The 15,070-nt window shown below is 46.2% G+C and overlaps 1 protein-coding gene across 1 annotated transcript in view; it reads right to left on the reverse strand.

The window, feature by feature from the left end:
• LOC115469072 (ankyrin repeat and MYND domain-containing protein 2-like) overlaps nt 1–15,070 on the reverse strand; it is a 93,658-nt gene that overhangs the window by 33,924 nt on the left and 44,664 nt on the right. Inside the window, exons 5-6 of the mRNA XM_030201358.1 lie at nt 12,509–12,669; nt 3,686–3,900 (exon numbers count right to left, since the gene is read on the reverse strand). Of these exons, the coding sequence (XP_030057218.1) occupies nt 3,686–3,900; nt 12,509–12,669 (376 nt within the window). The remainder of the gene's footprint in view (nt 1–3,685; nt 3,901–12,508; nt 12,670–15,070) is intronic.

Consider the following 15,070-nt stretch of genomic DNA (forward strand, 5'->3'; position numbering starts at 1 on the left):
TGGTGAGAACCATGTGAAGTGGAAGGGCTTGGAACGGTAGGCCTCAGGTCAGATTGTGCAACAGCATCCTCCACTGGAGAGAGAGGCGGAGCTGTGGAGTTACTTGGATTCTGGCAGAAAGTAATCTCGTGGCCTAGCACCATTGTGAGGAGAGTGTCCAATTCGAAAGTGAAGACAAGCCAATGGTGTTCCATGGTCTGCTGAGGCCATGTGACCGAGGAGGCACAGCATCTGATGTGCAGATATACAAGTCCACTGGGATTCTTGCATGTAATAAATTGTTCGCCCTCTGCTGAGGAAGGAACGCTTGACCTTGAGTTGTGTCATGAAGAGCCCCTATGAAGTCCAAAGTCTGTACTGGTTGAAGATGTGATTTGGAGTAGTTGACAACAAATCTGAAAAGTTCTAGGAGCTGTATCACCCACTTCATGGAAGCAGTGGCAGATTCCTGAGTGGCTGCCTTGATTAGCCAGTCATCCAGATAAGGGAAAAGACGACATAGATGCACCATCTCTGAAATGTTGCAGCTACTACTACCAGACACTTCGTGAACACTCAAGGAACCGAGGCCAAGCCAAACAGTAAGACCTTGTACTGATAGTGTAGAGACCCACAGCAGAACCAAAGAAACTTTCTGTGAGCAGGTAGAATAGGTATGTGGGTATATGCCTCCTTGAGGTCTAGAAAGTAAAGCCAATCGTTGAGTTGTATCATGGGAAGTAGTGACCCCTGAGATACCATGCAAACTTTTCTTTGTGGAGAAATTTGTTTAAGTCTTTTAGATCGAGAATTGGGCATACTTCTACTGTCTTTTCAGGACTTAGAAAACATCTGGAGTAGAACCCTTTGTCTGGTGGAGGAAAAACTGTTTCTATTGCATTCTGCCGGAGGAGGGCCAAGATCATCTCTTATAGTAATGTGAGCTGGAAGGAGTTGAAATGAGATTCTTGCTGAATGATCTGGGGGTCTTCTCTGCCAACATAAAGCGTAGCCATGTTGGATGGTGTGTAAGATTCAGCAATCGGAGGTTATGAGAGTCCATCTTTAATGAAATAGAAGCCTGTCTCCAACAGGAAGGTTTGTTGGTACTGACAACTGAATGGTGGCAATGCTCTCTAGAAAGGAGCCAAAAACTAGGCTGTTTTTGGCCGAGATGGTGTTTGGGATTTCTGACCACGTTGCTGTCTCAGACGACGATACATGCATGTCGGGTTTGAGCTACTCCCGACGGTCAATGTCGAGCCTGTGTATGGAACCTCCCCATGACTGTCACTCTGATGTATCCATGGGCTGGGCTGAGGCAGGCGCAAGCACCTTGTATGCTTGTAGAGACTGTGACTGCAATAGTCCCAAGAGCTCTTCCTTGAGCAGAACCTGGATTTCCTCATGCAAGGTAGGTGTCAGCATCAGCTGAGAAGCCAGTGCGGACACAGCCTGAGATATAGTCTGTGCAGTCGTAGGAGATCTAGAAGACCTCGAAGGCTCTCGATGTGAAATGAGATGTCGAGATGGAGAGCAGTCACTGTGGCATGGACGCTGTCCGTGCATCAATGACATGGATGCAGGGGAGGTATGGGCCAAGTGCCTAGAGGAAGAGAGTGAGCAATGCTTCTTAGACATTTTGCATGGCAGGTCTCTTGATGTACATAGTACCGATGAAGAGGACAGAGTCCTGGTGTGAACGTGGTATTGTCTGATGTAGCACCCTCATGATGTTGAACGGGTGCACTGGATGTTGATGGCAATGCAGGAGTCTCCTGCCATGCTCGATGCAGAACCAAAAGTTGACACTGGATTCTGCGGGCTTTAATGGATCTCACCTGCATACCCTGACAGAGGTGACATTGAATGTCTCTGTGGTCTGGACCCAAGCATCGAACACATCAGTTATGGGGATCCTTGCCTGAAATAGTCCTATTGCATCGAGTACACTTCTTAAAGCCACTCGGCACCCTCAATGACATGAAGGGAAAAAAATGGCTGATGCAAGGTCAAAAGGCTCTATGGTCCGGGGAGGTCAAGTAATCCTGTATCTGAGAAAAGTCGATGGATCCCGGGTAGACGGAAGGCCTCAGAGGCCCCTCAGGCTGAAAATTAAAAAATTGAAAACTTTTATGAAAAATATTATAAGTAAACTATGACAAAAAACAAGTAGCTATGAAGAAAATCTGACCCAAAAGGGAAGGCATCAAAAAGGCAAAAAGTTTATACACTGAGGATAAAAACATAACCTCTCTGCTCCGCGGAAAACAAAAGACTGTCCGTCCCGTGTGTCAGGTGAAAAGGCACCCGCACATGCGCAGTGGGGGCACTGCTTTAAAGATTTAAGGTGACAGTACATTTTGGCAGTGTCTGCACCAGGCTCCATCAGATGGCATCACCCATTTGTAAGAATATCATGCCTGCTTGTCCTCGAAGAACATGTGTACCATTTCTGAAGATAGCCATCACCTGTGGCCAAAGCTGACAAGAGATGTTGCAATGATTGGGCTAATGGGAATCAAGTTAAAACTGTATGCTTTCCCCAGACAGGTCTGAATGAAGACTATTAGCACTGTAGCCCCAGCAGAGGACAGTTGAGGAGGAAGACATTGGCAATCAACAAAAAAAGTGAAGCTGCTTGCCTGTAAGGGGCAATTTTGGCAGTCACACAAGTGGTTTCCGTTAGTGTATCTCAGTACTGAAAGAAAGAATTTCCATACTTTTCTGGAAAAGCAAAAAGTTTCTCTCTCAATATGTGCCAATTTCCACAATTACCATCAATTTATTAATATAGTTTTGAATGGGAGAAAATTCCAAAAAGGAGGTGCAAGGGTCTAATAAATACTGTCTTCAGAGAACATCTAATATAGGTAAGCATCTCTGTGTTCTTTGAAGACAGTCAGAAAAGTTGGACTCCCTAGGTAAGCAGGTTCACCTTTCACTGTATTACAATGCTTAATGGTGTCAGATGACACAGTTTTATGGTCCTTCTATAGGACTAAATTTGTTTCAAGTAGGTGACAAGAGTTATTTTGCAATCCAAATAAAGGAGGGCCTTTCACCTTCATAAACATATGGCCAAGGGAAAAATATTGGTCAGATAGGATGGCAATCATGTTAATACCTAAGGTGGTATCTAAGTTGTGTGTGAAGTACCACACCCAAGGAAAGAGTTTTATTTAAACTGCTTGGTGGGATCCCATTGTAAGCAAGCCTCCTTTCTTTACAAAGAATAAGAAAAGCAGCCCATCTCAAAATTCAATGTTTAACTTCCATTTTATTTTTCAATAAAAAAATTTAAATTTCTTCTAGAAGTCAATAAATCTATTTACTACTGTGGAAACAACTACATTTCTTCCATCACAAACCCAATAACCAAGGTGCTGACACATTTTGAAATATTTAGATTTTAAAAATTTACCCCCTCCCCCTTTAAAAAAAAAAAAAAAAAAGCCGCTGGTACGGTAATACCAACACAGCCCATTCAAAGTGGGCTGTGTCAGCATTACTACGCGGCTTTTTTTTTTAAAAAGGGGGAGGGTTAGAATGGGAGCTCTCATATATGTTCAGTTGAGAGCTTTCCTGTTAAGAATAGGATATTCCTCTTTAACTTTAAATATTATTGGACGATTGCGACTTAGTCTTGCTCAAGTTGTTAAAATGTATTCTGTGCTTATGAGATAAGAACATCCAATACATATACCTTTTGAGTAATCCATCGAGTTTATCTTCCCTCTCTTTCAAAAAATTACTGCACTTCTGGAAGATGCAGCTAAGATAGTGCATTTTCATAGCGAGAACCTCATTCATGTCCCTTTGCTTCATGCATTTTTCACATATCAGGTCTAGAACCCTACAGCATTTTCTAAGTGATTCTACCTCTGCCAGCAGCGGGTTCTCCTGAACCAGCACGACAATCTGCAGAAACAATAAACAAAATAAAAAAAATAAAAACAAGACCAGAAGTAAAAGGAACCAGAACTCAAGTTGTTAGTAAACCCCTCTGGATTACTAAGGCAGCAATAAAGACATTAACTGCATTTATAGCAATTCCAAACGGTGAATGAATGGCTTATTTACACAAAAGAATCTACCATAACTAAACACAATGCAGTATTTACAGAAAAATGTACTTGCTTAAAAAGAATTCAGCAATCTGTTGAGATAAAATTTGGTTTATACATTCCTATTAGCTAAATGCAAAGATAGTGATAGTTCAAAGTACAAAGACTATTATGTGTGTATTAAGTGTATGTTGCTGTCTTTACTATCTATTGATTTATGAGAAAGACAAACTTGAAAATCCTTTTTATAAATGGGAAACATTACAATAAGAAGAAAGTTTGCATGTAGGGAAGGGGATAGGGAAGGGGAGGCAAACGAAGTACTTAAAGCAATATTGTTTGTGTTATTTTATCCTGCATATTTAGTTACCCTGGAGGTTTCAGTACAGTGAAGATGACAATGTCTTGGATAAGGAACAATATCCTATAGGCAGGCAATCACTATGATTGGCAGCTGGTATGTACCCTTGGTATATACAGGAAACAAGGAATACATTGAATGGGCAGCCTGGTTTTTCTGCCAACATGTTACTACACTTTATAAAAAAGAAAATATCAAATATAGTTTGCATAGTCCAGAATACATATCCTGATTTGTCAATTTCTCTCCTTCCTTCCCTACTCCAGAATATCTTGGGAGAGAAAAACTGATGTCTTCAGAAAATAACTGGAACATATAGGATGGATGTCACTAGGACCCGCAACTCAATGTTTCTGCAGACTGACATAATTGCCACCAAAAATGCCATCTGTCTGGTCGGGAGCTAACAAAAGTCACATAGCTTGAAAGCAGCTATATCAGTTGGTTAAGAGATGTTCCATGACAGTGCAAAAAGCCTGATGGAAAGTCAACAAACAAATTTTGCATGCATTTGATAGCCAGGGCCCATATAGAAATGGAGCTTAATAGAAAAAAAAATATGATGGCAGATAAAATCCATAAGGCTCATCCAGTCTGCTCAATACCACTCCTGGTGCAATGCCAAAGACCCCTTCCCCCCCAGTTGATCTATATGTTGGTAAAAAGCACTAGTTTTACTAAGATGAACCCTTACAGAGTACATTTTGAGGTCAGACTAAAGAACATAAACATATTCAAGCATATTTTATAGGTGGCAAGAGATGGGAACAGGGGCCTTGCCCTCACACCAGGTGGCAAGCCTTCACATAAAGACATAAGATCTCCTGATGGACTTCATTCTAAACGTCAGACAGATCTGAGACACTCTGCTACTCAAGAAACCAAAGGCACAAATCACATTCCCCTCAACATCCAGGCTGAGAGAGAACAAGATATTTCTGGATGAAGCAACAATCCTAGATTCTACAAGATTAAAGTTGGATAAATTGCCAATTTAAGGTAAAATTATGTATCATACCTGATAATTTTCTTTCCATTAATCATAGCTGATCAATCCATAGACTGGTGGGTTGTGTCCATCTACCAGCAGTTGGAGATAGAGAGCAATCCTTTTGCCTCCCTATATGTGGTCATGTGCTGCCGGAAACTCGTCCACTGAGAGCCTGATCAAGTCCGCATACCAGGGACGTCTGGGCCAGTCCGGACCCACCAGGATTATCCGGCCCGGATGCTTTGCCACCCGGTCTAGTACCCTGCCCAACATGGGCCAGGGCGGGAACACATAGAGAAGCTCTTGTGTCGGCCACTGTTGGAGAAGAGCATCTACTCCCAGAGATCGAGGGTCCCGTCCTCTGCTGAAAAAGCGCGGCACTTGGCAATTGGCCGATGACGCCATCAGATCTAGGCTCGGCTGGCCCCAGCGCTTCGTGATGTCCAAGAACGCCTGAGCCGATAACTGCCGCTCTCCGGGATCCAAGGTATGGCGACTGAGAAAGTCCGCCTTGACATTCATGACTCCGGCAATGTGGGCAGCTGACAGCTGTTCCAGGTTCGCTTCCGCCCACTGGCATAGATTCATGGCTTCCTTGGCTAGAGGGGCGCTCTTGGTACCTCCCTGGCGGTTGACATAGGCCACAGCCGTGGCATTGTCCGACAGGACCCGTACTGGCTTCAACGCCAGTACCGGGAGGAACTCCAAAAGCGCCAACCGAATGGCTCCAGAGCCCCTGCGCTGTCCTTCCCAAGCAGTGGGCTCCCCAGCTCGTCAAAGAGGCGTCCGTTGTGACGACAATCCACTCCGGGGTCACAAGAGGCATCCCCGCAGACAACTTGTCTGTCTTCAGCCACCAGCTCAGCGCCTTGCGCACTGCTGGGTCCAAGGGAAGGCGCACAGCATAATCCTCCGACACAGGAGTCCAGCGCTGCAGCAGAGAGTGTTGTAGTGGTCTCATATGAGCCCTGGCCCAGGGCACTACTTCCATCGTGGCCGTCATAGAGCCCAACAGCTGCACATAGTCCCAAGCCCGAAGCGGAGAGGCTACTAGGAACTGGTCCACCTGAGCCTGAAGTTTGACAATCCGATTGTCCGGCAGGAACACTCTGCCCACTTGGGTGTCGAATCGAACTCCCAGATACTCCAGGGACTGAGTCGGGCGCAGCTGGCTTTTCTCCCAGTTGATGATCCACCCCAGGGAGCTCAAAAGAGCAATCACCCGGTCCACAGCTTTGCCGCACTCTGCATAAGAGGGGGCTCGGATCAACCAGTCGTCCAGATAAGGATGGACTTGTACTCCTTCCTTTCGCAGGAAGGCCGCAATGACCACCATTACTTTGGAGAAGGTCCGCGGAGCAGTAGCCAACCCGAACGGGAGGGCTCTGAACTGGAAGTGTCGGCCCAGGACTGCAAAACGCAGAAAGCGTTGATGAGGAGGCCAGATGGGAATATGCAAGTACGCTTCCTTGATGTCCAAGGATGCCAGGAACTCCCCTGCCTTCACTGCCGCTATAACAGAGCGCAGAGTCTCCATGCGAAAGTGCCGAACTTTCAAGGCCCGATTGACCCCTTTGAGGTCGAGGATAGGCCGTACAGAACCTCCTTTCTTTGGTACCACAAAGTAAATGGAGTAACGTCCCTTGCCAAGCTGATTTTCTGGCACCGGAATGACCGCACCCAGGCGGATCAGATTGTCCAAGGTCTGCTGCACTGCCACAGCTTTGACCGGAGACTTGCAGGTAGAGAGTACAAACCCGTCTCTTAAGGGTTGGCAGAACTCTAGCTTGTAGCCGTCTCTGATGACTTCCAGCACCCAAGCGTCTGAAGTTACTCTGGTCCACTCGCCCAGAAACGAGGACAGGCGTCCTCCAATCTGCACTGGGCCATGGACCAGGACCCCGTCATTGGGTACGAGACCCTGGGGGAGGACCGGAGGGCGCACCTCCGGGACGGCGGTCTCTGCGAAAGGAATGCTGCTTGGGGGAGAAGTTCCTCTTGAAGGAAGAGGGGGCAGAGGAGCCCGACTTGCCCGGGCGGTACAGACGGGCTTCCTGAAACCGTCCTCTGGAGATACCGGGGCGAGCACTGGCCCAAGCCCTGACCTCTGGTAACCTCTTGCCCTTAGACGTGCCGAGATCGGTCACGATTTTGTCCAGCTCGACCCCAAAGAGCAGCTTGCCTTTAAAAGGCAACTTAGCCAGGCGGGACTTAGAGGCGTGGTCAGCAGACCAATGTTTCAGCCAAAGCCACCGCCGCGCAGAGACTGTCTGAGCCATACCTTTAGCCGAGGCTCTCAAGACATCATACAGTAAGTCTGCCAAATAAGCCAAGCCCGATTCCAGGGCCGGCCAATCAGCCCTCAAGGAAGGATCCGAGGGGGAAGCCCGCTGCACAATCGTCAGGCACGCCCTGGCCACATAGGAGCCGCAAACTGAGGCCTGCAAACTTAAGGCAGCCGCCTCGAAGGACGACCTTAAGGCCGCCTCCAATCTTCTGTCTTGGGCGTCCTTTAGGGCCGTGCCACCTTCCACCGGCAACGCCGTTTTCTTAGTCACCGCAGTGATTAAAGAATCCACGGTAGGCCAAAGAAAGGCCTCCCGTTCGCCAAGATGGCGGAGGCGAGCAGCGGGGGATGGGCGTTTATGGCGGGAAAAACCGCCGCACCAGAGGAAGACCCGGGAGACTGACCGGCCTCCGAACTGACACCCAACAAGGGCGAATCAGATTTTAAGACCCCCGCATCCCAGCTAGAAGCGCACACGCGGTCCGGGGAGCGATTCTTCGCGCCCTCGCCCTCCGACGCCATAGGCCACGTGGAGATCGATCGGGGAACCCCCTGCCCGCTATAAAAAGGTAAAAATTACCTGCTTCTCGCTCCGAGCTGTAACGACCTGGTGTCCCAGTGAGTAGCTGCAATAAACGTTTAAATAAACGTCGAAATAAACGCCTTTAAGGACGTCCAAAATTTTTTTTTTTTTTTTAACGGAGCCAGCGGGAGGGGGGAGAAAAGGAGGGACCTGGCGCCACCAGGTTTGCACTTGCTCAAGAAGAGCCCTCAACCCCAGGTACTCAACAAAACCTAAAAATTAGGCTTGGAGACCTAGCCAGAGCTGCTGCTGTGTGTGACCACCACCTGCTGAGATAGAGAACATACTGGGGGGGAGGGAGTTTCCGGCAGCACATGACCACATATAGGGAGGCAAAAGGATTGCTCTCTATCTCCACCTGCTGGTAGATGGACACAACCCACCAGTCTATGGATTGATCAGCATGATGATATGGAACTGTTTTTCTCAGGGATAAATCCTGAAGAAATGGAAACAAACCTAACTCTGTCTAAAGGGAGCATTGATGGCCCAAGTTCCTCAGACTCCCAAGTTTTTTTCTGTTTGTTTTTAACTTGTAAGGTTTATTAATCTCAGAGTAACAAAGTATAATCTCTCTCGTCTGTCAGATTACACCCAACAGCCCCCCCTCCCCCTTTCTTCCATGCAACCAAGGACATAATAAGAAGTACAGACATTACAACACTAGACCATGTTCAGCATTAGGTTCATACCAACGCATTTAGTATTGAACACTGAGTTCAGGTATTGCTGGAAGGCAGACCACCCTACTCCAAAAGTTTTTGTACTGCATTTTTCACTTTGAATGGGCTGTGTCAGCATTGCCACACAGTTTAGTAAACAGTGGGGTAAGCCTTCTCTCCCCACCAATAAAACCCTGAATCATATACTGGTAAAGGCCAAGTGTCTTCCCATTGATAGGGACTGGAAGGACCTGGAACAGATACATTAACCGAGGTAACATTCATTTTTACAATAACCAGCCTCCCCTGAAACAAAAAAGTGCTCTTGGCCCAGTCCCTCAGATCCTCCTATAATTTCTTAACCAAGGCTTATAACCGAGATAAAAATGTGACATAAGATAATTGGAAATCGTAACTCCCAAATATTTCAGATGTGAACGAACCCATTTAAAGGGAAAATTTTCCTTTGTTTGTACCAACTCTGCCCCTGTGATAATATTATTGAATGCCTCAGTTTTATCCAGATTAGCATTAAACCCAGAAACTGATCCGCAAAGCTTCATTTCATGCAGAAGAACAGGTAAGGGGATATGTGCAGTTTAGAAAATGATAAAATAATGTCACCTGCAAACAAAATTTTATGTATGATGATGATCTACTTCTATACCCCGATATCTATGGACTCCCTAAACCTCTGAGAAAAGGACTCCATCACCACAGCAAATAGAATCGGTGATAAAGGACAGCCTTGTCAGGTGCCCCTACCTAATTTAAAGCTATTAGTGTAGTTTAATTCGGGCCTCTGGGTTTGCATAGAGGGTTTGTATAAAATCTAGCTCCACACCCACCTTTTTAAGTACTGCAAACAAAGTCCAGTGAACGCAATCAAATGCTTTTTCAGTGTCAATCGCTATCAACATAGATGGAATCTTTTTCTCTCTGGGCCACCGATATTAAATTGAGCACTCGTAAAATTATCCATTGTCTGCCGACTTGGATAAATCCAGCCTGGTCAGACTCAGGGGCGTAGCCACGGGTGGGCCTGGGTGGGCCCAGGCCCACCCACTTAACCCCAAGGCCTAACCAGGAATGGTGCACCTGAGTCGAGCCGGTCTTAGGGCGGTGCGGGTGACAGGGCCTTGCGCTCTAAGAGGCCTTGCTTGGCGCTCCTCCTTCCCCCCCCTCAGCCCGACCGGCAGCCCTCCACCGCTCCTCCTCCACTCCGTTCCCCCCCTCCACGCAAGAGCGTTGAACCTGTCCTTTTTCTTTTCAGTAGCAGCGAGCGACGTGAAGACACTACTTCAAGTTCTCGGCGGCCTTTCCTCTTCACACAGTGTCCGTCCCGCCTTTACGATGATGTATTTCCTGTTTCTGCGAAGGTGGGTCGGACGCTGTGTGAAGACAGGGAAGGGAGAACTTGAAGCTGGCGAACTTGCAGTGCCTTCACGTCGCTCGCTGCTACTGAAAGAAAAAGGACAGGTTCAACACACTCGTGTGCACGCGGGGGGGGGGGGGGGGGGATGGATGGAGAGAACTCGGGCTGTTGGGGAGGTGAGAGAGGGCAGGGAGAATCGTTGACCACAGATGGGAGGGGAGGGGGGAACGAAGAGGACTCGGAGGGCTGTTGGGGAGGGGAGGGGGGAACGGAGAGGACTCGGAGGGCTGTTGGGGAGGTGAGGGAGGGCAGGGAGAAATCGCTGACCATGGATGGGATGGGAGGGGGGAACGGAGAGGACTCGGAGGGCTGTTGGGGAGGTGAGGGAGGGCAGGGAGAATCGCTGACCATGGATGGGATGGGAGGGAGAACGGAGAGGACTCGGAGGGCTGTTGGGGAGCTGAGGGAGGGCAGGGAGAATCGCTGACCATGGAGGGGAGGGGAGGGGGGAACGGAGAGGACTCGGAGGGCTGTTGGGGAGCTGAGGGAGGGCAGGGAGAATCGCTGGCCATCACGGCAGGGGGAGGGAGAGAACAGATCGCTGGACATGGAGGGCGGGGGTGGGGAGAGAACAGATCGCTGGAGGGGAGGGGAGACAGGAAATTGCTGGACATCAGGACATGGATGGATGGATGGAGGGGAGAGAGGAAATTGCTGGACATGGATGAGGAGAGGGGAGGGCAGGGGGAGAGAGAACATAAGGACACAGGAGGATGGTGGACATGGTGAGTGAAAAAATATCAAATAGAAAGAAGACACTGCATAAAACAGAGGACACTGGGACCAAAGCGAATAGAAAAACTAAATGATCAGACAACAAAGGTAGAAAACATTTTTTAATTCCAAATTTATTAATTGGAATGTCAGCTTTTGGAAATGTGCATCTGTGATATTTTGCATGTAAGTTTCAATTTTTCTAGTATTGCTGCATGCTGAGTCTGACTTCTTGAGGTAACTTTCCAGTTCAGAAATTTGCCTTCATATTACTACTATTTAACATTTCTAGAACGCTACACTGTTGTGTCATGTGTTTTTCATGTGTGATCAAGGTGCAGTATTCTGCTAGCGTGTAGTATTTGCAGCCTTTTTTGTTTTGTTTTGTTTTTTGTTTCACTAGGTTGTGTACTGGTGTTTTAGAGCCCGGTGTAATTGTAGTGCTGCCTTTCCACGCATAAGGTTGTAGCTTGTCCTGTCCTTGGAATTAGTGCTGTTATGGTTTGGTAAGGTTATGAGTGTGTTTTTGCACAAGTTTGTGTATAGTGTTTTGCAGTGGAGAGATTGTGTGTTGGCCTTACTGAGGTGGCACCAAATCATCAGAAATGGTGTAGAGCCTAAATCATGACACACTACCTCTTGAAGGATCTATATATGGTCGTTAATAAAAGGAGCTCATTGTGAACACTATCCACCCTAAAAAGGTGTTTAGTGGCTCTACATGATAATTGTGGTATGATCCCTTGTTTCATATTGTTGACGGTCTGCATTTTCCGTATCGGTATATTGGTGTATTAGGGTTTGCCCAATGTAATATTTATGATACAGTAAGGTTCTGAGTGTGTTTTTGCACAAATTTGTGCATAATGTTTTGCAGTTGAGCGATTGTGGTTAGTATATGCTTTGAGCAACCACTTTATTCTTTGACATATGACACACATCTAATATCTAAAATTCTTTGACATTTGATACATATCTAATATCTAAATTTAATTAAAGGTATTAATTGTCAATGGGGTGGAGCTAGGGAGAGGTGCCAGACCGGGGACTGGAGGCGGGGAAGAGAGAAAAGTGGTGGATCGATTGGTATTAATTGCCTTCGGAGAAAGTCTTCAGCTAACAGAGCTTGAGGATCCTCATTAGCTAAAGTATTTATTTTTTGAGGTGGAGGTATGGCGGGGCAGAGATAATTTTGTGCCCACCCACTTTAGGCTCAGGCCCACCCAAAATTGGCTGTCTGGCTACACCACTGTGGAGGATTAAGTGATTTTCCCAAGTCCACAAGTAGTATCAGAACCAAAATATCAAACATTTAAGCATGAAAAAAATGTTTGCACTCATGTTTAAAAATGTCTGTAAAAGAAACTGTAGTCCATTTCAAACTGAACACATAGACGAAAGCATTAAAAAAAAAAACCTATTCTTTTACCTTAACAGGATGTAAATTTGTAGTTGTGATTATTTTATGCAGAGGCCCAGCCAGTTTTATTGGCAACTTTGGATCTTTGTCTAGTCCTTGAGGCTTAGTATAATAGTCCAATCTTTCACGAGGAAAAAAATTGTTGATGACAGTGACACAATCATGTTGACCTAAAAGAGAAAACACACCTATGTGAAAAGTGAAGATTTGTGTAACAAACCAGAAGTATCTATGAGAATTCTACATGGTTTGGGACAGATATATCTGAACACTAATATAATAATCCTCAAAAAAGTTCTACTAGTACTCAAATTTGAATATATTCCTCAGAATATGTTTATAGTACTCTGTTACTGAAAAAGGTGAAATTTGTTCTTACATACTAAATTTCCTGTCCTATAGTCCTGCTAGATCTGTCCAGACAAGTTTACTGTGTCCCTTCCTGACCAGCAGAGGAAGGCAGAGAAACTGACATTTCAGTATCATCACGATAAGAGGTGGTGCAGTCCTGGAACTTGCCAGTATTCCATTGACAAAGCAGATCTGAAACAACTGAACAGCAACATAGGTTAGCAACATGGGTCCACACAGTGCATCAGCAACTTGATATTGCTGCCCATCTTATCAAGTTCACAATTCATGAACCAATTGTACGGTAGAATCTTAAGCAGCAAACTCATAACTTCATAAAGAAATATCAAGGCTGACTGATATCAACATTTGTTTACTTGCCAATCTCTAATCCTTTTACACCAACACAACAAGGAGGTGCAACTCTCAGCCCAAAGAGAGGACAGCACTTCCTAGATACAGAATAGTCACGAGTATGGGTATGTAGGCTGAACCAGCCATTTAGCCCAGAGCAATAGTGTATCCCAGAGCTCCAAGGATCAGGACAATAGCTCAACTATACAATTTTTATTAAGAACCCAGCCAAAGGATGACTAACTGGAGGAATGAAGTACTCCCCTCAATTGCACAAGAGGACAACTAGCAAAGCCAATCCAACAGACTGAACTAATAGACAAACATTCCAACTGCAGTCTTCCAGAGCAGATCCTGGTCTAGCCGGACTCAAAGAAAGGAAATTAGCAGGGAAGAACAAATTTCATATTCCTTATCCTGCTAGACCAGCCCAGATAAGTGGGACATACCAAAGCTGCAAGGCCAAGGGTGGGAGAAAGACAAGAATACACCAGGCATAGTACTCACCTGGCAATAATCACCCACCACTGGAAGCCTCTTTGTGAAGGAGAAACAGGAATAGCAGCCAAAAAGGGGCCAATCAGGTGACCACCCAGATCAAGCACCAATATTCCACCCTGAGGAGGAGACAAATCCAAAACTCCAGTATTAACTGCACATGCTAGTGACTTAGAACATGGACTCTTCAACGAAGAAACAAAGCGCAGGCTCCCTACTGTGTGACACTGTGCAACTAAAGAGGACCAAAGGACCTGTTCAGGTGGACCCTTTCAGAAAGTAGTCTGAACATGCCTCCCCCCTCCCTTCCAGTTCAAGCCAGAGTCTTACTGGCCTAGCCCATCTAAGAGTGCTCCCTATCAATAAAGGAGAGGTCCTCCAAAGCCTCAATGAAATGTAGACTAATGCAAATGATATCCTGGTAGGATAGGCCATGTGGTTTTTGAACTACAACCTGAAAAACCAAGGCCCTACCTCTATTTAGGTACCAGATTTGAGGTAGGAGCAGCTCTACATATAAGCAACACCAGGGGCTCCAATGCCAACTACCATGAAAGTGGAATGTGACCATGAATGTGTTGCTCAAGAGCCTCTCCAAGGCATCCCAGAATTGAAAGAGCACTGGAAAGGCAGCTACGAAGGCTAAACTTGATGCAAACCATGTCCCTAGGTCTCATCAACCCATGGCACAAAGGAGTCTCTAGAAGTAGGTTATAGAGCTGGGCCTGAAATGGAGACATACAACTTCCAGCATCCATGACTCCAAAGAACAGACTCCATGAATGCAGAACATCTCCGCATCATGCTGCCAAATACCATACACAGGAACTATGACTACTGGACATTGCAATGAAAAAGTTCTGTGGGGTGCCAAAATAATAGAAAACTCTTCCACAAAGCAGTCTGCCACCTTTAAGGACCCAAGGACCTGTGGTAGAAAACACCCTGTCCAGGTCTCTAGCTAACATTATACCTGCAAAGTTTGGGGAGAGAGCAAAACTCCAAGGTCTACAGATCTAAAAAGGGCTCAGAGTGTGATCTTGAAACAAAACACAAACCAAATCAATCACTTGAGCCTAGTGAGGATACTCCTCCTCCAGCACAAAGTAGAACACCTCCTTTTCAGATATAAAACTTGGCTTTTTTTTTTTGTTAACTATCACCAGCCAAACTTGAGACCATAGCTTTTGGAACAGGAGCCAACTGATCTCCAGAACAGCTATTCTGCCACTGATTGAGAAGGTGGCCTGCACAGACGGCATCAGTCTGAGAGCAGACCCAAACAATGACTGAACAGGTAGAGGGATGAACAACTTCAGGTCTCCTTTCTACTACTCCCCCTACATAGGATCTACCTAGACCCAACAT

Source organism: Microcaecilia unicolor, chromosome 1 (genome assembly GCF_901765095.1).
Source record: "Microcaecilia unicolor chromosome 1, aMicUni1.1, whole genome shotgun sequence".
Taxonomy (NCBI): domain Eukaryota; kingdom Metazoa; phylum Chordata; class Amphibia; order Gymnophiona; family Siphonopidae; genus Microcaecilia; species Microcaecilia unicolor.